This window comes from Palaemon carinicauda, chromosome 9, assembly GCF_036898095.1.
Source record: "Palaemon carinicauda isolate YSFRI2023 chromosome 9, ASM3689809v2, whole genome shotgun sequence".
Classification (NCBI taxonomy): Eukaryota; Metazoa; Arthropoda; class Malacostraca; order Decapoda; family Palaemonidae; genus Palaemon; species Palaemon carinicauda.
The window spans coordinates 62,201,463-62,225,727 of record NC_090733.1 but is presented as its reverse complement, the minus strand read 5'-3'; the positions used below and the strand labels follow the sequence as shown (position 1 = coordinate 62,225,727).

Sequence of the window (24,265 nt, the reverse complement as noted above, 5' to 3'; positions counted from 1 at the left end):
GTGTGGCTAACCATCTCACTTTACTAATGTATGCCGAGAATCTGAAAAATAATAACATCTAACCTAAACCTTTCTATGATTGGAAAAGCATCTTCTGCAGACATGATCCTCTCATAAGCATCTTGCTTTCTCACAGTTGGTTCATGTAAATTAACAATTATAATAATAATACAGGTTATAGGCAATTATGGCCCCTTAGATAGCGACCAACATTGGTACCGTACATATCACATATATGTATCCTTTGTCAGGAGGTAGGAGCAATGAGATAATGTTTATTTGCGAGCAAAGCAAACGACAAGGGAACAGAGACTGTTTGAGCGGTGGCTAGTCTAATGGGTGGTCATTCACCCCTCGCAGTTTCAATTCTCACATTTAAATATTATTTTTTAATATAAATAATTCTAAGTACCGTAAACCCAAATCACTCCTATACTCAAAGGTATAAACAATATTGCTCAAAACATCTTAGAGCTTATCACTAACAATAGGTAACTTATTAATTAGAGGGTTATGAAATGCCTTTTGTTTGACACATTTTCATAAAACCCAGTTCTTTCGTTATTTATTTATATATTTCCCCATACGATAATCCTGACATCAGCAGTTTCTTTATAGTATCAGCCAAATTATCTGAAATGCTTTTAACATTCCCTACAATGACAAGTAGGCAAATTGATCTTTCTGTATATTCTAAGCTTTATCTTGAAAAAAAAAAGAAGAATTGAATAAGAATTTTACGCTTTGGTTATGCCCGAATATCTTATATTTTGCGTGTTAGAGGATCTAGTTTTCTGTATGGATGGTTACCTTTTCTCTTAGACAGATCGTGACGTAGAGCAAAATTTCAGATGACATTTTGAGAATGGAACAACAATTCTTTGTGGATGAGCTGTGATTTGATAATCTGATGAGAGCAGGTTACAATGGAAGGTGACCAAAAAGAAGATAAAGATTTGAGTAAGTTTATTAGCTTAACCCATCTTCGGTTTTAATTTTGTTGATAGAACATTATCTGCTTCAAATCCCGTTCTATGACTGTTTGTTGCTAGTTTTACGTTCACGACGAAATTTATCAGATTTCTCTCGATACGGTTTACAGTTTAGACTGGAATAGAGAAGAAAAAAATAGACTTTAGAATATACATATAAAGATTATTATTTCGTTCTATAATATGCATGTAAATACGTTCCGTATAATTATGGGTAGATCTGTGATTTTTCTCTTAATTTCCTTGAATGCTAGCTTCATAATGTATTTAGTAAGGTTATTTTAATCCTTATAAATGTAGTATCTGTGATTTCGAATTTAATGAACTAGTGCTATATTTTCTATTCTGATTTCAGTTACACTATTAGGTATGAATGATAAATCTCATTCATCACTTGTTAAAAAGAAGCAACAACACACACATACACACACTTACACAATGAGAGAGAGAGAGAGAGAGAGAGAGAGAGAGAGAGAGAGAGAGAGAGTACTAGTAATAACAGTTAACATCATCTAAGTTATACAAATTGTTGCACCAAAAGTATAACTGCTACACACACACACACATACACACACACACACACACACACACACACATATATATATATATATATATATATATATATATATATATATATATATATATACATATATATATATATATATATATATATATATATATATATATATGTATATATATATATATATATATGCATATAAATATATAAATGTACGTATATATATATATATATATATATATATATATATATATATATATATATATATATATATATATATATGCATGTGTGTGTATACATGTACACTCCTCCTCTAGTATGTCATCCTCCTTCTCTGCCTCCTTGCTTACGAATGAGAGAGATGGTGTGGTACCATACACATATCGAGCCAACGAAGGTATCTTGATACGTAGTTAGGAGAGTATACTCCTGCAATCGGTGCTCGGTCTCATTCAGGATCAAGCAAACGCACTGTCAATCAAGATAAAGGGCATTGCCTTTCTCCTCTCCTTTCATCTGAGACTTGGGAACACCTCTGTCCCTCTCCCTAACGTTACGTAGGTACTGAAGTGAAAGAGGTTGGTGCGTTGTGAGGTTCCACTTTTTAGCCTCAATAGAGAACTATGGATGACATGACCCTGCTATCGGTGTCCATACTTTTACGAGAAATGAGGAATTCCCTTGCTTGAGTGTAAAAGGTATACTCATCATCAATCACATCATGATTTGTCAAGTATGAACACTCTCCTCGCGACACACGGGTCAATGGAGAATTTCATGTGTTCACTCAGTGAGAAGAATGGTCACACACCAAGGATAGGACTGCTCTCAGTGCTCTTATGAGCACCAGGATGTTACATCACAGACACAAAATCCGTAACAAGATATGTGGTTTGTCGCCAAGTACCATGCTTACCAACAGGCAACACACAAACTAAAGTTGGATGTACTTTGTCAGTTTCTAGGGGCCTGAATGCCTGAGAAAATTTTGTTTCCAATAAAAAAGTATATTATTGAAGGCTATGTCTCTCTTTCCCCAGAATAACATAGAGGCAATAGGGAAAAAGTGGAGGAAGGCTATCCACAACTCCCTCATCCATGATGTACATACCTTCAGGGTTCAAGGCCCCATGAAATTGGCTTTTAAAAACGCTTTGGCTGCCTCTAAAACTCAATCAGGACTTCAAACTGGTTCTTCAATTAGGAAACCACTATCTTTGCACCACTTTTTCCTACCAGCCTGGCAAGTTCAGGAAAGCCATAGAGGTAAGAAGGGAGAAAGGGGACACTGGAGTTGGCAGTCTTCTTCCAACAGCCATTAGTAAGGGAATGTCTGTCATGCCATTGGACTACGTGGCAGCGCCATGGAGCAGAGCAATGTGTGGCAATCCAAAGGTGCCCTCTGAAATTACCGAAAGATTTGGCTTTGGTAGCAAAGATGAAAGCGATAAAAGAAAAAAATGTACTTGAAGTCGTTTGAAGATGGTTTTACAGTCGACTGGGGGCTGGAGATCAGTCATCACCCTCTTGCTGGTTGACAAGTTTTTTTCACCAAACTCCATTCAACATGGACAGGGCAAGTACCTTATCGTCTGCAATCAGAGAGGATCTGAAGAATGCATGTTTCCAAATAATTGTCAATCAGTCCTACAGAATGTACCTATAGTTCATCCTCAATGGATTATTGTATCAGTTCAATGCCCTATGCTTCAAAAAGGCCAAGTTCTCCCCAAGCATTCATGAAAGCTCACTCCGGTCTCAGCTTGGACCCACTCGAATGGGATGTTTCTGTAGAGGTATCTGAACAGGCTGGTTGATCTCTCTTCCAAGAGGCAATTGCTTCAGGATCAAGATAAGCTTCTTTCCTTTTTCACAACCTGGGATCATGGTAAATTGAGAAAAGGGTAGTCTCATGCCCAAGCAGAGGATGAAATGTCTGCTGCTGTGTCTATCGGCATGATAGACACAGCGGCAGCAATAAACTTCACACCAAATCATTGCCTCAGTAGGCCCACAGAGAAAGCACAACCATTCTTGTCCAAACAATACTCCCTACTCAGGTATGGCACTATTTTTGGAATACCTTTCCCATTGGCATCTTCATCAATAATTAATTCAATGGTGTCTGAAACATCAATGGTTAGTAGTTAGTGTTCTCCCATCCCATCTTGGATACATCTAAGAGTGAGTGTGGCATACACTGAGAGACCAAGTCACTTCATAATTGTAGTCTCGAGAGAAAAAGTACTTGCATAGCTCTGCAAGCTTCTCAACAAAGCACTCAGTATTTCTGATGAGCGACAATACTACTGCTTTAGCATACATCAACAAGCAATTTGGAGAAACAGATGCACATCTGGGTTTTGGATAACGCTGTAGAACCATCAGTTATGTCCATTCTAAGCATGAGGAATATTCTAGCAAACACGCTCAGTAGCAATGAGTCGGTTGAATGCTCAGAGTGGTCCCTATATCCCAGTACAAAGGAAAGAATTCTTGCTCTTTAGATGTTATAAGTGATTAATCTATTTGCCACACGGCTGAACAGTAAACCTAAGGTGTTCTTCTCCCCCAATCCTTATCATTGGATGGTATTCATTCTATCTAACACCTGTAGGCCTATGAATGCATATCTCCTCCTTTTTACCTAATTCGCTAATTACTCAACAGTATGTTGACAACATTAATCCCCAGGAAGACCCTGGTGACTCCCAGGTAGCTGCATCTGTTGATACTTATTGTCAAGGTGCCGAGAGAGTTTCACCAGTGGCCCACTCTTCTCTGTCAACCTTACCTTCAGAAGTACCATTACTCAGTGGAGTCCTGAGCATTTCATGGGTGGAAACTACCTACTATCTCCTCTAAGTGAAAGTTTTTTTTGCAAGGCAATGCACTTTTATTAGTTTCATTAAAGGCATATATCATCGGATAGTGCCCTTCTGCAGTTAACTGCTGATTTCTAATCTACCTTCATCAAAAGAGGGTCATGCCGATTTCAGAAGGGAAATACTATCGCTCAACCTTGAGCCAGATCTTCAGACAGAAATTATTAGACCATTCCTTTGTATGGGAATTGTCTGTGCTCCTAAGGAGCTTTGAGTCCGTTTTGGCAACCAAGGGACCTCAGGTCCCTGGAGAGGACTATGACTAGGGTTCTCATGTCTCTTTTGTGTGCCCCATACAAGCCTTTTGAATAGGTAATGGAAAGAGATCTGTCTCTTAAGACTGATTTTCTACTAGTGGAAGTGAGTTGGCGAGCTTCACAGTATCTCGTATGTAACAAATCATTCCAAATGATGGAAGAAGGTCGTGGACAAGACCCAAAACCTAGCTGTCCACAATTCCAGATTCCAGTTCTTTGCCATCTCTTTTCTTCAGGAGGCATTCAGAGGGAATCACGGTGATTTACCTCCTTGTCTCCTGGAGAGCCCTGCTGTTATATCTTAAGAGGACTTGGTGCTTCAGATCTGAGCACCAAATATGCTTTATTACCACTGGCAAGATCAAGAGAAAGATATTTAGTTCTGGTTTCATGAAGTCATTAGGCATGCCTATCCTTCAACCAACAAGGAGCTTGGTGGTCCATCTCAGGCAAGGGCCATGAAGACATTGGTACCAGCTCCAACCTAGTATAAAGGAAGAAGCTGTCAGTGGTTCCGATATTAAAAGAACGAATCTGGAACTACCAGACAACCTTCACCTCACAATACCTATGGGAGTATACTTAAAAAAGCCTTGAATACCTTTAACCTTGGTTCTGTGGTGGCTGCTGAAAATGTTGTGTAGCGTCCCTAGATCGCTAACAGGACAAAAAGCCTCTCGTCTAAGATAACAGTTTTGACAAAAGCCTAGAATGAAAAGTAAAATGACTAGCCTTCTACTCTAATTTCTTCCCACTCCTTTGGAGGGGCAGCAGTCGTGGTTGTTATGAATTGGACTGTACATTAAATGCAGGTAGGCTTCATAAACCAGCAACCTTTCTTTCACATGATTTATAAAAAAGATTTCTTACAACCTGCCAAACAAGGGGGAGGATGGCTAGAACCCAGCTCTTTAATTATCTACGTATTCATTCATACAGCATACACCGTACAAGGATATGGGTTCTGCGACTCACTACCATTTATTCTTGGTACAGGCCTAACCTAAAGCCTGTTATTCATACACAAAGATTGTTAATAGGTTAGGGGAGTCATCACATTTGCTTCTGCAAATGTTTATATATTTTGACAAATTTTGGAAAAGTTTTTCAGCAAAATTTCTGGTGCCTTCCTCTTATTATTATTATTATTATTATTATTATTATTATTATTATTATTATTATTACCTAAGCTACAACCCTAGTTGAAAAAGCAGGGTGCTGTAAGTCCAAAGGCTCCAACAAGGAAAAATAGCCCAATAAGGAATGGAAACAAGGAAATAAATAAACTACAAAAGAAGTAATGAACAATCAAAATGAGAATTTTTAATAACAGTAAGAACAATAAAATAAATCTTTCATAATTATATGAACTATAAAAACTTCAAAAAACAAAAGGAAAAGAAATAATATAGAATTGTGTACCTGGGTGTACCCTCAAGCAAACTCAAGCAAAAGAAGTCTACCCAAGACAATGCAAGACCATGGTACAGAGGTTATGACATTACCCAAGACTAAATAATGAATTATTTGATTTTGGAGAGTTCTTCTCCTGGAAGAGCTGCTTACCATAGCTATACAGTAGAGTTTCTTTTACCCTTACCAAGAGGAAAGTAGCCACTGAAAAATTACTCTGCAGTGGGTAACCTCTTGAGTGAAGAAGAATTGTTTGGTAACCTCCAGCTGTCAGGTGTATGAGGACAGAGGAAAATGTGGAAAGAATAGACCAGACTATTCGGTGTATGTGTAGGCAAAGAAAAAATAAGCCATAACCAGAGAAAAGGATCTACTGTAGTACTGTCTCGCCCGTTCAAGTACACAATAACTTTCTAGCATTAGTATCTCAACGGATGGTTGGTGCCCTAGCAACCTAATACCTAATACCTTATTCCCATCTCAGTCACTCGCACATCCCAGACTTATGGTCAAACTACCTGTTAAATTTCAACGGCTGTTCAATCTTCGCTGAAGTTATACCACAATCAAAAGACTCTGGTTTGGATAGTTAGCAAAAATACAAATTACTTAAAAGATTAGTGACATTACACTATATATATTCGCACACACACACACACACACACACACACATATATATATATATTATATATATATATATATATATATATATATATATATATATATATATATATATATATATCAAAAAACCGTTTCACTAACCAGTCGTATTCTTATGAATCATTAGGATATAGAAACCAATTGCATTTTATTTCACAAAAACATCACGGATTCAGTCATCATAGGAAATAATAGTCATTGAACATATGATAAGCTCTTCAATTGGAAAAGTGATGTAGTTAGCTGCAATCAATGTAATATCGTAATTATACTGGTGTTATTTGTTTTAACCATAGTATCGTCCTAATTTGAAAAGGTTATGAAAGGAAACAGTTATCATTCTCTCTTTCTCCATATTCAGTCATAAGTGGTGTCTTTAGTCACATCCACGAATTTCCCTCTTTCTTACATCTATATTACTGCAGAATAGGCAGTGGAAGATATATAGTACTTACGTTACTATGGATAGCCAACACTCCATCGTATTCTGAAGTTGTGATTTCGATATAGGCGGTGCCATCACCATTGACTGTCACAGCCTTGCCGGTACACGATCCTCCTTCCTTGGAACCGGATATTACGTCGCAGTAGGTACCAGCAGGAAGGCAAGTCTGAGGAAATACCGATATACATTGATTATTTATAATTTTATTAAATTGCAGTAGAAGAAATATATGAAGAGTTGAACGATACCAACCTAATCATATATATATATATATATATATATATATATATATATATAATATATATATATATATATATATATATATATATATATATATATATATATATATATATATATATATGTGTGTGTGTGTGTGTGTGTGTAATGGTATTTAATGAAATCCTTTCCCTACCTGCAGGGTCTCCTTGAGATCATAGTTGTCATTGTTGATTGCGATAAAACCTTTGTCTCCTCTACAGAAAGCAATCTGGTTGTTGCCGTTGTCCCACCAGTCATTCATGTCGGTTCCTTTGTTACAGAGAAATGATGCTTATGACATTATCTTATTTCTCTCTAAATAATATAAGTAACGTTTCATCAAATATAGTTCATTACACATTGAACAACCAACCAAAAGCTAGCGAACGAGGAGGTAATGGAAAACTGAATTGTGAAAATATAAATGTAGTCTTTATTTGATCCCTAGTGACTTTTTCTGTGGGACTTTTGGAAAAATTCGTAGAAATGTCAGAATAATAGAATACAATTGAAAGGAGAGGACACTGAATGTGGGAGGGAAAAATTACAAACAAGAAGGTGGTCTTTGGATGCTGCAGGTAAGGTTCGGGCGTACCTAAAACCAATTTATCAGAAGTAATAGAAGAAATAACAAGGTATGCTCAGATTGCAGAATGTAAATAGGTAAGAGTATATTTAACTCAATAATGCCTGAGAGAAGCCAATGCAGAAGACATAGGAAAAAACCTTGTTGTAGTAATACAGCCTTTAGACTGCAAAACAGACACGAAGATTATTATTATTATTATTAATATAATATAGTAAAATAATAATATAATATAATTATTAATATAATGATATAATAATAATAATATTATTATTATTATTATTATTATTATTATTATTATTATCAATAGCTAAGCTACAATCATAGGGTGAGGTGCAGAACGCTACAAGCCCAATGGCTCTAATAGATAAAAATAGCTCAGTGAGAAAAGGCAATGAGGAATTAAATAAACTGTATGAAAAATAATGAATAAAGACTACAAAATATCTTTAGATCAGTAACAGCGTTAAAATAGAGCTGCCATATATAAACTAGGATGTGAAAGGTAGTGGGTTGGCCAGGGCACCAACCACCAGTTGGGATACTACCGCTAGAGAGTAATTGGGTCCTTTGGCAGACTAGGCAGTACTACATTGGTTCCCTCTCTTTGGTTACGGCTCATTTTGTCTTTACCCACACATACGCTGAATAGTCTGGCTTATTCTTTCCACATTCTCCTCTGTCCTCCTACACTTGACAACACTTAGATTACCCAACAATTCTTCTTCGCTCAAGAGGTTAATTACTGCACTGTAAGTGTTCATTGGCTACTTTCCTCCTGGTAAAGGTAGAAGAGACTTTTTAGTTACACTTTTTAGTTACAGTAAGCAGCTCTGCTATGAGAAGGACACTCCAAAATCAAACCATTGTTCTCTAGTCTTGTATGTATCATATCCTTTGTACCATAGCCTTCCACACTCTAGGATTAGCGTTCTCTTGCTTGAGGGTACACTCGGGCATGGTGTTCTGTCTTATTTCCATTCTTCTTGTGTTTTGAAGTTTTTACAGTTTATATATGAAATATCTAATCAATGTTGTTACTGTTCTTAAAATATATTTTTTCTTTTATTTCTCTTGTAATCTATTAATTTCCTATTTTTCCTTTCCTTACTGGGCTATTTTACCTGTTGGATCCCTTAGGCTTATAGCCTCTTGGTTTTCTAACTAAGGTTATAGCTTAGCTTGTAATTATAATAATAATAATAATAATAATAATAATAATAATAATAATAATAAAAATAATAATAATAATAATAATAATAATAATAATAATACTCTTGTCAGCCTGTTCAAGTTTCAACATAAAACCATTTGTTGTAAGTTTGAGCTTATTAGGCTCCACAATGGTAGATAAAATACCATCATCTTGGGTAAGCTGGAAAGAGTGAATAGTAGCAAAATGAGTGAACTAATCCTTGAGGCAGAGATGCAAGCTCTCAGAAGGGTATTTAAGGAACTTTCGGAGGTTTGATTGTGAAATGTCCACAGTCATGGCTGGAGGAAGCTCGAAATATCAGAATAAATAAGGAATTTGTAGAGAAATGTATAATCCATCGACTTCTAAATAGATCAAGATCTAAAAAGATTGTGGTGATTTGTAAAGGGGATGGAAGGAAGGGAGAAAAATTTAGTTAGAAAATTAGTAGATATGGAAATGTTAGTTTCAAAGACCAGTACGAAAGTCCAAGGATGAATGGGCAGATGATTGGGCTACCTAAATCAGATGGGAATTCACGCAGAAAGAAACGAGTGGAGGGAACTCATTTGACATTAAACCCTCAAAAAGGAAAAATAGACTTAAGATTACCAATGTAGATGATGTGATTCTCAGTACGAGATTTCACCTTTGATTAAGTTATATCTTCAGACATCTCTCTCTCTCTCTCTCTCTCTCTCTCTCTCTCTCTCTCTCTCTCTCTCTCTTGGGCACAAAGGATCACAATTGTAAGCCGTCTTTATCATACCAAAAGTATGACACCAACATGTCTCTCTTAAACTATAATCTGATGATCACTTCAGGCTCAAACTGTAATTATAAATGTCCGTGTAGAGTACATCAAAGGAAACAAGAATGGAGAATTATTACCATGGGCAACGTTTCGGAACTCCACCATGTTGAAGATCTGTCTCCATCTATGCTCGCAAATCCATCCCCCTCCACAGGTTCCGTCAGGGTTGATGGTGGGACCGACGGTGTGTTCCTGGCCGTCCATTGGAGGACCAACCCAGTCATTCTCATCGTGATCACCAACCCAGTGTTGATCCCAGTAATACGATGACATGAGGCGGGTGAACCCATATGGCCAGGCTAACATGAAAGCATTCGCCATCTGAAAGAAAATACGATAGCATGTTCAGTGATAAATGAATAAAAAAGTATTCAAACATGAACAAATTCCGACATGGTTGACCAATACAACGCCGCCCCCGTCCCCTCCCCCCCCCCCAAAAAAAAAGAACAGCCCCTTCTTCCAAAAAGCTCTTCTTTACAAATTATACAACAAACATTTGGTATGAACTCGGTATTATTATTATTATTATTATTATTATTATTATTATTATTGCTGGCCAAGCTACAACCCTAGTTGGAAAAGCAATGCTATAAGCCCAAGGACTCCAACAAGGAAAAATAGCCCAGTGAGGAAAGGAAATAAGGTTACGAATGAATGATGAGAAAAATTAACAATAAATCATTGTAAAAACACTAACAATATCAAACAGAATGTCATAGATAAACTATAAAAAGACTTTTGTCAGCCCATTAAACATAAAAACATTTGCTGCAAATTTGAACTTTTGAAGTTCTACTGATTCAACTACCCGATTAGGAAGATCATTCCACAACTTAGTCACAGCTGGAATAACACTTCTAAGATAGGGTGTAGTATTGAGCCTCATGACGGAGAAGGCCTGACTAATAGAATTAACTTCCTGTCTAGTATTATAAACAGGGAGGAACTCTCCAGGAAGATGTGAATATAAAGGATGGTCAAAATTATGAAAAATCTTATGTAACATGTATAATTAACTAATAGAACGATGGTGCCAAAGATTAATATCTGGATCAGGAATAAGAAACTTACTACACTGTAAGTTTCTGGCCAACAAATTAGGATGAGAATCGGCAGCTGAAGACCAGACAGGAGAACAATACTCGAAACAAGGTAAAATGAAAGAATTAAAATACTTTTCCATAATAGATTGATCACCGAAAATCTTAAAAGACTTTCTCAATAAGCCAATTTTTTGCACAATTGAAGAAGAAACAGACCTAATTTGTTTCTCAAAAGTAAATTTGCTGTCAAGAATTATACCTAAAATTTTAAAAGAGTCATACAAAGTTAAAGAAACATTATCAGTGCTGAGATCCAGATCATGAGGAGCCACTGTCCTAGACCTACTTACAATCATACTTTGAGTTTTGTTAGGATTCAACTTCATATCCCATAATTTGCACCATGCACTAATTTTAGCTAGATCTCTATTAAGGGATTCAGCAAGCCCAGATCTACATTCAGGAGATGGAATTGATGCAAGGGGAGTAGCATCATCTGCATATGCAACAAGCTTTTTTTCTAGGCCAAACCACATGTAATGTGTATATAGTATGAAAAGTAATGGGCCAAGAACACTACCCTGTGGAACACCAGATATCACATTCCTATACTCACTATGATGCCCATCAACAACAACTCTTTGAGATCAATTACTTGAAAATTTAATAATATTGCTAAGAAACGACCCGTCCACTCCCAACTGTTTGAGTTTGAAAATAAGGGCCTCGTGATAAGCACTGTCAAAGGTAGCACTAAAATCAAGGCCAAGCATACGACCTTCCTGACCCCAATCAAGGGATTTCCGTTCAGCATTGGAGATTATAAGAAGGACAATACATGTTCCAAGGCCTTTATGAAAACCAAATTGCAAACTATGGAATAGATGATTACCATCAGCAAACTTATTAAGACGTTTTGCCAGAAGACGTTTAAGAAATTTAGATAATATGGGAGTTATGGAAATTGGACGGTAAGCACTTGAACTTGAGCTACCACAAACACATTTGCATAGAGGGGTAACATTACCAATTCTCCAGCAAGAGCTAAAAGCCCCTCTTCTTGCTAACTTGCGCAAAATAACAGATAACTTTGGAGCTAAGAAATCTACTGTCTTTATAAAAAACAAAGGAAAAAATACCATTTGGGTCTACACCTCCATAAGCCTCAAGGTTCATCAAGACAACTTTAATTTCACAAGATCGAAAAGCTAAACTAGTTAGTTTAGCCTCAGGAAAACAGGAATGAGGATGTGTGAGTTTCTCATTACTCTGTTTACTGTCAAACACATCAGCCAAAAGGTTACCTTTTTCTTTGGACAGTAAGTGACTGAGATATCTGGTTTAAGTAAAGGAGGAACTGTTGCATCTACACCAAAGAGTACAGATTGAAGGATAACCCACCACTTATGTTTCTGAGTTGTACCAGAAAGGGTTTCTTTTATGGTTAAATTGTATTCCTTTTTAGATGAAGCATAAACTCTCTGAGCAAAAGCTCTAAGCTGAGTAAATTTATTCCAGGTCAAAACTGATCTGTTACCCTTCCAAAACTGATAGGCCTCCTGCTTCTCCAAATAAGCACGTCTACAATCATCATTGAACTTCGGTTTGTCCTTCAATCGTGCCTTAGCACACGAGAAGGGATACGCCTATCAATTATGTTGACTAGATTCTCATTCAAAGGGACAACAGGATCATTACTACCATTTAATTGTGACCCATTCAAGCCCAAAAGATCATGCAAAATCCCATTCCATTCTGATGAAATCAAGGCACGATCAAATGTCCCGACTGGAGAACCAAACTTACTTGTTATAGCGGCAGGGGAGTCAGTGTATACGAGGTCCAAGTAATTACCAGACCTGTGAGTAGCTTCACTTATGATCTGCTCACAGACTGGTTCAGAGACAAAGTCTAAAGCTCTTAAGCCATGGGGATCGGTAGGAGAAATAGAACTTAACCATTCCCTATGGTGAGCATTGAAATCACCAACAAAGACAAAAGAAGCCTTTCTATCATCTTCTTGTATCAGCCATAATGGTAAGAAGACAATCGAAGATAGAATCATCCATGTCTAGATTCCGGTAGATCGAACACAAATAGAAGTTGTTATGCTTGCCACAAACTTTTATAACCTGAATCTCATGACATCCACATTCATAGCAGGATTTATGAGAAGCAGGGTTCTCAGTCCTAATATACATTGCCATTCCCCTGCCCCTAGGATGGCATCACGTTTCAATATTATTGGCTTCTTAAAACCAGTTATAAGGAGTTCAGATGAGTGCCTCATATTAGAAACCAAAGTTTCTGAGCATAAAAGAATATCACACTGTCTGGATGTAACTGTAAGGTCTTGAATATTTGCATGAATACCACGAATATTGCAGTACAGTAGACAACATTGACGAAATATAGGACGTACTGGTCAATGTCTCCAGACAGCATAAGAATTAATGGTAATAAAAAAGAGACATCATACTTAAAAACTAGATTAACAAGAATTATAACAAAAACTATATGTACAGAAACATAAATAAAGTGATTGATCAATCCCATAGACTATAATAAAAGTCGGAAAAACTGGTCAACATGGAGGAGCCGATACACCATGCAAGGCTAAATACCCTGCAGGATAGCCACTTCAACAGAGGGGAGAAAAACTATCACATAAGGAAAAGACAACCTTTTGATAAACCACCAAGCATCCTTGTCCCTCCTATTAAGCCTGCCAAACACACCAATTAAAAAAAAAATAGGAAGATAAAAAAAAATAAGATAGAATAATGTGCCCGAGTGTACCCTCAAGCAAGAGAACTCTAACAAACATATAAATAAACAAACTAAACAATAACCCATATCAGATTAGACTTCTAAGTATGGTCTTGATCTCATTATGAAGGCAAAATATGAAGTCTCTGTCTCGTATAGTTCAAAAGTTCTGACCATGGTTAAATTCGCATTTAACCTTTGACATCTGGGTATAAACTAGTTACTAGGAAATACCATTAATTTTAAGCTTCATACCTATCTCATTATTGAAGTAGAATACGCAAATTATGTCTGGTGTCGTAAAATTCAAAAGTCATATCTATAGTTAAATTCTTATTTACCTTTGACATCTAAGAATAACATTGATCTTACACTTAAATAACCTGTCATTTGTTATGATGTGGAAATGGACATTATGCCAAAAATGTATTTCTTGAGGAAGAAGTGGCTTCAATATCGAGCATCTCTTAGTTTTTAAAAACGAGTTTTGGAGATGGACATATTTATCTTTAATTTCCATATATGCAAAACCAAAAATTCTTAGATACCTGTTTAAGTTAAAACAAAAAACATAACTTGAGTTCTTTGCTAATGGAATGGAGAATTTCTAAGTTTCCTGCTAAGTAGGGCTTAACCTTAAATCTTTTATTCTACGTTGGGTGGGAGATTTTCAAGCAATATCCTGTTAGATACAAGAGCAGGATATTGTAATCAGTCCTTAGTTATGAATAAATTACCAGTCTTGCAGCTAACCTTATATAGTTTTGAGTCCCGGAAGGTGAGAATCATGGTTCCTCCAGCACCGTGTCCCCTCTGGTTATCATGGTTATCGATGAAGACAAGAGCATTTGCTCTGTCTATCATGCCCCATCCTTCTCCAAAGTTCACGAGCCATTTGAGTTGGTTGCTGCCATGGAAAGCCTCACCCAAGAACTTCCCATACCTGAATTCTGTCACTCGGCCGTTGCCAACATATTCTCCACTGGAGATGGGCTCTCCACCTGATACAGAGATTCTGCATAAGTTTTGAAATAATATAAGACTTAACTTGTAAAAATTATATAAGAAACATTAGAAATATATTGATGTACACTAATACATTTCTTAAAAATCTAGTTGCACTTACCTTAAACAATAACTTCTTGGACAATGAACGGTCTTGCATTGGCCTTAAAATGCTCTGTGCTTAGTCCTTTCAGGCCATCAAAGATAGCCTGGAAATAGATACGTATACATATGGAAAGACATTGTTAAAGTTTTACTAAGAAAGCACAGGTATCACATGGCCATGATATCTTGTTTTCATATCTCAAGTTTTTCACAGAGGATTCGTTCTCTCCACACCACTAACCTTCATGTCTCCCGGCCACATGTGCTTGCTGGCATCTACTCGGAAACCAGCTACACCATAGTCAAGGAGCCTGTTCAGATATTCCTGGATTTTCCCTCGAACATAATCAGTCCCTTGATTCAAATCATTCAGACCTACAAGTTTGCAGTTTCGGACCTGAAAGTGAAGTATCTGATGATGGTTTCTTATTGAGAGGAAATAAATGTCTACAGTAATTCTATTCTGCTTCTTTCTGGTAAGACAGTGTTACTAGAATATCTGATTATTCCATACATGTTGTTTACAGATAACATTAATACTGTGTTACTCATATAAATGGCAAACGTACACAGTTAGGAGAGGAAAAGTAATAGTAAGAAAATCTGGCAAATCATTCAGTAAAATTTCGTCGCACACAAAAGAAAAAAAAGACATTAGGGCTAACTGAAAATGATGAAATGATATAGAAACAGAGGGATAAATAAGGTCAGTTAATCCCAAAACACTTCAATCATTTCATTGTAGATGATCATTATGGTAATGAACTGTTATTCATATCTACAGACGAAAATGTATTTATGGTACAAAACCAATGACCTACTTCAGGCCAAGGCAAATGAACAAAACATTTACAAACCTAAGGAAATTCATTTAACGCTCTTACTAATATTCCCAAAATTCTTGAAGAACACAGCATAAATTTAAGAGTGCTATTTCAGAGAATGGCTGTTGCTGCAGATAAGGCAAGAACTAATTTAAAAGAGATACTAAGTCAACAGCACTAGCGCCTTCCACTGGGAGCCTAGATGAGAATCAATCCACAATAAGTGAAGCCGACCAATTTAACTAAATATAAAAAAAAGAATATTTCATCTTAATTGCCTGTTGAAAAAAAAAAGTCTTTTCATCTCAGCTAACTACTGAAAAAAAAAAAAATTGATTATCACTTGAATATTTACTAAACCAAACCCCATAAGGCATCCCCATCCCCTAAAAGGCATCCCCAAAAGATATCAATTCATATTTGAGTTATTGGTGTTCTGTTTTCGCTTATTTAATTTTTGGGGTGTCAAAAATATGGCTGTGTGCTTGAACCAAGAGAAACCCGGTCCTGGTGTCTACATTTAGAAAATCAATCTTTGGTTGCACTATTAAAGATCTTCAGCTTTCTGTGCTATAGGTAAGTGACTCCATAAGAATATCTAGTGGTTACAAGAAAATTGTTCCGAAGCTTTTCCTTGTAAACTCTTCCTTACTAAAGGACCAATTTAAATAAATTATAACATGAAGGTATTTTTTAGATAGATATCTAGAAGCGCTGCCTGCAACACATAACATTTAGAACCTAAAATAAAAATAAAAAAATAAATTAATGCCGTTTTGTCTAAGTAAGTGCTCAACTTACAATTCCTCGCTCCAAATAGTATAGAAGCATGATATGCATTACTTACAATAAAATAACAATCCAGTATTTTTTTCTCTTATTTAATTAATTATCCAGTTACGTGGCATTTGAAGTATACCACTGCTTCAGAACTAGTACCATTTAATTGCCTACGCTCTGAATTTACGTTTAGATATTAATAAGTTGATTGCAAGTCAAATGATTGATGAGTTGCATGTTCATCTATTTTTCTATGGGGTCATTTAGAATTTTAAAGGCAGTAGTGTTTTATTCGCAAAACCAAATTATGTCTCTGGAAACCTTGCAATCTTTGCCTAAATGATATAGTACTGCATTCTCAGAAAAAGAAATGTATATCATAGAAATATATTATACATAGTTTCTCAAACAAATTTTGCTTTCACGTGTCTTTTCTTCATCTGGTCGAATAACATTCTGCTTTTAGAATCCGCAGTATTAGGCATTCAAGTCTTTAAAAACAAAGCTGAATTTAAACGGAAAGTTTCGATGCTATTATTCGTTACCTGGTTGGCATCGCCGTAATCCTCGATGGTTCCTGATGAAGTATGGCAGTTGCCATCGTTGAAATCGAAACCTGAGTAGGGCACTCCAGGATAACTTTCAGCACTGGAATCAAAAGTCGTGCCTCCCGTGCCCACTGTGCCTTGGGGCCATCCTCCCGTCATGTGATTGATGACAACGTCTACGTAGATTCTATAGAAGATAACACTTTATTACTTTTCCTTTATCGATACCCAAGATAACAAATTAATTAAAGTTCGAAAATGAGCTGTTTAACAGTAATAATCAATTAAATGTCCCATAGTTAGTATATGGTTATAAACCCTATAGCTCTCTACCCAATGCACGAAATACTCGCAAACTTATGCTGGCCTTTTTTGGGCTCGATGTAATTTACTTTTTATGCGTAACGTCTCTCATTCTGATTTTACATAAGAAGAAAACGTCGAAATTACAATAAAATGAAAGAAGAAACAATGCAGTGTAGCTGCTTTTAAGATGCCAGTGCTATTTAGTACGTTGCAAAGAGTGCAAAAAATGAGACACCTATATATATATATATATATATATATATATATATATATATATATATATATATATATATATATATATATATATATATATATATATATATATATATATATATATATATATATATATTGTTGACGACTTCTTATCCGATGAACAGTTTACTTTTATTCTTAAAACCGAAACTCATTTGATGGTTATCAATGTGTTCTACAAAGTTTTGTTCAAAATACTTGATACTTTTTCTTACCTAACTCCTACGTTGTTACATCTTGTGACCATATCCTTGAATGCCTCTTCGTCTCCCGATCGAGTTATAAGTTGGTAAGACACAGGCTGATATCGCTCCCACCATGGTCGTGTGACTGAACCTTGATGCACAATGACGTTCTCGCTTGGTGGCGAAACCTAGATGCATGACCCAAATATTATTGACATAAAAGGGATGGTTATATATATATATATATATATATATATATATATATATATATATATATATATATATATATATATATATATATATATGTATATATATATATATATATATATATATATATATATACATATATATACAGTATATATATATATATATATATATATATATATATATATATATATATATATATATATATATATATATATATATATATATATATATATACAGTATATATATATACATACATATATATATATATATATATATATATATATATATATATACATACTGTATAAAACCATCGTGTGTGTGTTTGAAGAAATCCCGAAACAGACACGTGATGAGCATAAGATAATGTTATATAGCTACAAGAGAAAAGTTAAAATACTAGAATGAAATTAGTGCTTTCGATAACTTCATTCAAGTCTTTTCTTTTTTCCTTTCATGCTATAATACACATACACACACACACACACATATATATATATATTCAAATAAGCCATATATATTTTTGATACATTAATGTCTGGATTCTCTTAACGACCTCGGGATCAGAGCCCCAGGCGAAATCACACAAAGACAAGAGCTTGTGACCGGCAGGGAATCGAACCCTGGTCGGCAAGCTTGTATACACAGTGACTAAACCACTTGGCCACGAAGAAAGATCACCACTTGGCCACGAAGAAAGATATATATATATATATATATATATATATATATATATATATATATATATATATATATATATATATATATATGTATATATATATATATATATATATATATATATATATATATATATATATATATATATATATATATATAAGTGAAGAAAGCATTAAATGAGGCAAACCAGCAGGAGTAGATGGCTTATAGAAGGATTTACTAACAGGTGGAGGAGATTTCGTAGTAGTAAACTCACTGAACTTTACACCAAATGTCTGCAGGAATACTCTAAACCTATAGCTTGGAAAAACTTTATCATTATACTAATTCCTTTATTCTAAGAATTTAGATTTGCAGTTGATATAGTTATGATTAGTAAATCATAGAAGGAATTGTGAATGATAAGAGATTAGAGTAGAGAAAACCGAAATATAGCTTTTTAATGTATATACGTACTTAGGACAGAGAGTAAGCATTTCCCCAAGACATGAGACCGAAATTAAAGGAAGGATAACCATGGGATGGAGAGCTTTTGGTAAAAGAAATGAGATTATGAAACGTACAATAAGATGCCACCTTCTATAAGAAAAGTATTTAATGAGATGGTCCTAACGGTTTTGACTTATGCATCACAAACTTGAAGCCTTACTAAAGTGCAATGGAAAGAAAAATCATAGGAATAACACTAAGAGACTGAAAACGAGAAACATGGATAAGAGAACAAACTAATGTAAACATGTAAGAAAAAGAAATGTCGTTCTACTTACATGTGCTGACCATACAGGACATAAGGAGAACGATAGATAATAGATGAACCAAAAATGTAAAATGGTTCCATAAAGATTGCAAACAAAGCAAGGGGAGGAAGAGAAGAAGGCGATGGATTGTGGGTATAAACTGGCATAGAAAGACCATAAACAGGTGCGAGTGGGAGGTCATGTCTAAAAGGAAATTGTCCAGAAGTGGAGTTCTTATGACTGATGACATATATATACATACATACATATATATATATATATATATATATATATATATATATATATATATATATATATATATATATATATATTTATATATATACATATATATGTAAACATACACACACATATGTGAATATATATATATATATATATATATATATATATATATATATATATATATATATATATATATATATATATATATATATATACATATATATGTAAATATACACACACATATGTGAATATATATATATATATATATATATATATATATATATATATATATATATATATATATATACATATATATGTAAATATACACACACATATGTGAATATATATATATATATATATATATATATATATATATATATATATATATATATATATATATATATATATATACATATATATGTAAATATACACACATATGTGAATATATATATATATATATATATATATATATATATATATATATATATATATTTATATATGTTTATATATATATGTATATGTATATATATATATATATATATATATATATATATATATATATATATATATATATATATATATACACATATATGTATATATATAGATAGATAGATAGATAGATAACTAGATATTAATATAAACATATATACTGTATATATATATATATATATATATATATATATATATATATATATATATATATATATATATATATATATATAAATATATATATATATATATATATATATATATATATATATATATATATATATATATATATATATATATATATATATACACGCACACACGCACACACACATATATATATTTATGTATATATATATATATATATATATATATATATATATATATATATATATATATATACATACATATATATATATAAATATATATTTATATATATATATATATATATATATATATATATATATATATATATATATATATATATATATATATATATCCATATATATGCATAAATATATGCATATATATGTACATATATATATATATATATATATATATATATATATATATATATATATATATATATATATATATATGTATATATATATATATATATATATATATATATATATATATATATATATATATATATATATATATATATATATATACATATATATACAGTATGTGTGTGCGTGCACGCGTGCGTGTAGATATCGCAGCAGCTGTCACGTGATGAGCAAAAAAATATGTATTACTGTATAGTAACAAAGGGCAAAGTGATAAGACTTGACTTGTCTTTTAAGTGAAATCCTTGAATTCAAAATGAGAATAAAATAACAATGGAACAGTTTCTATATAGTAAATGGTTTCCTTAAATGGTCAGTTTTGGTAAAGATTCCAGACAAAGTGAATTTAAGAAAAGAGGATAACACAGGATTACTGGAAAACAGACTTTGGCTGAGAATCAAATTCTGACATTGGTTAAAGGTAATTAAAAAGGATTCAACAATATTTCTTTGAATAGTGTCAATAATATAAAGTGATGTCTTCTTCTTATCCCAAACGGTTCTATGACTTGAATTAAGTCCCTATAGACAACCAAAGTATTGTTAATGAACCCCAAGAAAACTGCCATCGTATGGTGTTTGATTTCCAAAAAATAATTCTCTAAGTTTTCTAAAAGAAATAAAATGAATAACATTCTAAACTTGGAGGGCTATATATATCTCATTATTTTCATTCCCAGTGATATTGTTAATTAACATTTCGTTCAATGTGCTGCTATATTTAAGCATTACCCTTATGCCTATTTTTTTAAGTGGTATTACTGTGTGAAAAACATTCATGGAATGGTAAACAAAGAGTGTAATTCATTGCTCCCTTTTTCTCTAACTGGAAAATCACAATATGTTTTCTTTGGTTCATTAATACAGTTTTCTTTAAAAGAAAATGCTTTGGATAACAAAATTTGCAGTAATTTTTTCAATTTGGGTAAACTCATCTTCTACTATGTAATATAAAGGGCTCGCTTGTTCTTAATGTAGATAGCGGAAAATAAGATTTTTTTTTTTTTTTTTTTTTTTAAGAATGGACTGAATATAATGATTGTATGGTAGGTGCTTAGTTGGATTTCTAAATATGGAAAATCAATATTTATTGGCCTAACTGACCAGGAAAAACGCTAAGAACGAAATACTGCCATTTTTTTTTTCAATTTTTATGGACCATTTTATGGATGGAACCAATAAATCAATAGCAGCACAAAAACCGTCAAAATTAAGATTTAATTTTAAAGCTAAATTTACACTTTTTGATACACACACAAATGAGTTCAATAATAACATCGGTTGGTAATGGTAACTCATAACAATCTATACTCTAAACTCTAAAGTACCCGACAGAATATCCAATAACTCATTAATATTACATTAAAACTGAGTAGTCTGTGGTTGGACACTATGCTTTTATTTTGTAGTTTATCGTAAAGATCAACGAATTCTTCTATATCTGTTAAGGTGAAATAAAGACTGAAATAGGAGAAAGTATTCAGAAATTAGGAACTAATTCCAGAGAAGTTATCAAGGATTTTAACAAAAACTTGAAACCAATTCTAAAGCATTAAAAATCCTTGATTGATTCGTTAATTTTTACTGTAATGTCATTGGCTAATCTATGTTTTGAATAAAACTCATAAACCGGGTAATATAATAAGGCCTTTTAGATATAACTTATCAAAACATTTAGTAAGATTACAATCTCCGATTTTAGGCTCTATTTTACCTTCGCATATAAAAGATTCAATTAATATTTGCAGTAAATTGCAAAAAAAAAAAAAAAGAATACATAACGTCAAACCACTGATTACTTACAGATGTGTTTGTTAATGACTCGTTGATATTCCTGTTTGGTGCTTTAAATTTTTATGAGTTTCCATAAAGATGAAAATTGATTCACCCAAGAAACTCTCAAAACATAATGAATATTGGACTAAATAAATCATGGTTCCAATATAGTGGGTATAACTATCTTTTTTTGTATCTATATATTTATCTAACTATCTATCTATCTATCTATCTATAGTTCTCTCTATCTATCTATATATATATATATATATATATATATATATATATATATATATATATATATATATATATATATATATATATATATATATATATATATATATATATATATATATATATATATAAAACCTCAATTGGCAGAGGTTATCTGGACGTTAGCCCTGACAGATCAGCAGCCATTCAGAATTTATTTTGGTTACCTGAACACCACCAAACCCTTTGGGTCCGAGGAATTCCTCACATTCTCGAGCGATGTCCTTCCACGGCCATTCAAAAAGATGAACGATCGCCTGTGGAAACAAACGAAAAGGATTATTAAAGTCAAATATTCCTTTGTGACGTAATGAAAGGTGTGGAATATTCCTGTAAGTCGAACGCCTATGACAGTGATGCACCACTCAATTTCAGTTTCTTTTTTTTTTTATTATTTTATGATGAAGAGTCATAAACTATTATTGATATTGAAAAATTTAAAAATGAAAACTGAAGACAGCGTAATAGGCTTGAAAATTTCGATTTACGTATCGAAAAGTAAATGTTACTGATGGAATTCTAAAAGAAACAGAACTTACTTGTCCATTTGTCACGCCTGGGTCCCACTGTCCAAGGCAAGAAGCGGCGAGTGCCAACAGAGATGCAACAAAACGAATCATATCTGAAATATTGACACCGTTTTACGCATCCGTTTGATAAGGGATTGGATGTCGGTCGAAAAGATTTAACTTCTGAGCGCCTTGATTATATATCAATGATTGTATTTTAGGGAAATTGGGAGTGTAATCCCTCCACCCCCAGCCCCCACCCCTCTCTCTCTCTCTCTCTCTCTCTCTCTCTCTCTCTCTCTCTCTCTCTCTCTCTCTCTCTCTCTCTCTCACGTTAAATATGACCCAGGACTATGTCAGCACTTACGTCTTAGATAACCATGCCAAGGCTCAATGGTATTTGAATACCCTTACTAATACTGAATCCTTCAAAGGAAAGGGCATTACCTTAGAATTGATGTAACATTTTGGTTGCAATTAAATGTAAAAATATCAGCACTAGTGTATTTGAAGGGACTTCGTAATGTTGTATGCGTGTGGGAACTATTATGATTATAATTCAGGAAAAATTAAGTGCACAAATAATAGTCTTACTAGCTATGGCGCTATACTTGCTGCAACTAAAAATTCTCTCACACGAGCCTTAACGACTAAGTCTTAAATCTACCAAAGTTATCTTGACATTACCTCATATCCTGTGAAGAAAGGAGTAACTCATTATCTGGGCCTGGCGCTTCATTTTATAGTGGCAGCTATTTAGATAAGGGATTATCAACTTCAATAATAATATTTTTAGAACTTTAGGTTGCCAGCTTCTATACCAACATTTTTGCGGCTCTTCAGGGTCACTAACAAAAAACTTATGACAGAAACAATCAATAGATAATATGAATTTCGCAGCAAAATGCATATATATATATATATATATATATATATATATATATATAT

The 24,265-nt window shown here is 33.5% G+C and overlaps 1 protein-coding gene across 1 annotated transcript; it reads right to left on the bottom strand.

Annotated features, from left to right (window-relative positions):
• Positions 1–951: 951 nt before the first annotated feature.
• LOC137646976 (alpha-amylase 1-like) lies at positions 952–24,061 on the bottom strand. Its single transcript, XM_068380048.1, has 12 exons — positions 24,005–24,061; positions 23,348–23,430; positions 22,976–23,065; positions 17,873–18,030; positions 17,097–17,286; positions 15,189–15,344; positions 14,964–15,051; positions 14,591–14,838; positions 10,100–10,343; positions 7,582–7,697; positions 7,180–7,335; positions 952–1,108 (listed from the first exon to the last, which is right to left on the bottom strand). Exons 2-7 carry the CDS (start codon positions 23,426–23,428, stop codon positions 14,965–14,967), a joined length of 762 nt encoding a protein of 253 aa, XP_068236149.1. The 5' UTR covers positions 23,429–23,430; positions 24,005–24,061; the 3' UTR covers positions 952–1,108; positions 7,180–7,335; positions 7,582–7,697; positions 10,100–10,343; positions 14,591–14,838; position 14,964.
• Between the last annotated feature and the right edge of the window lie 204 nt (positions 24,062–24,265).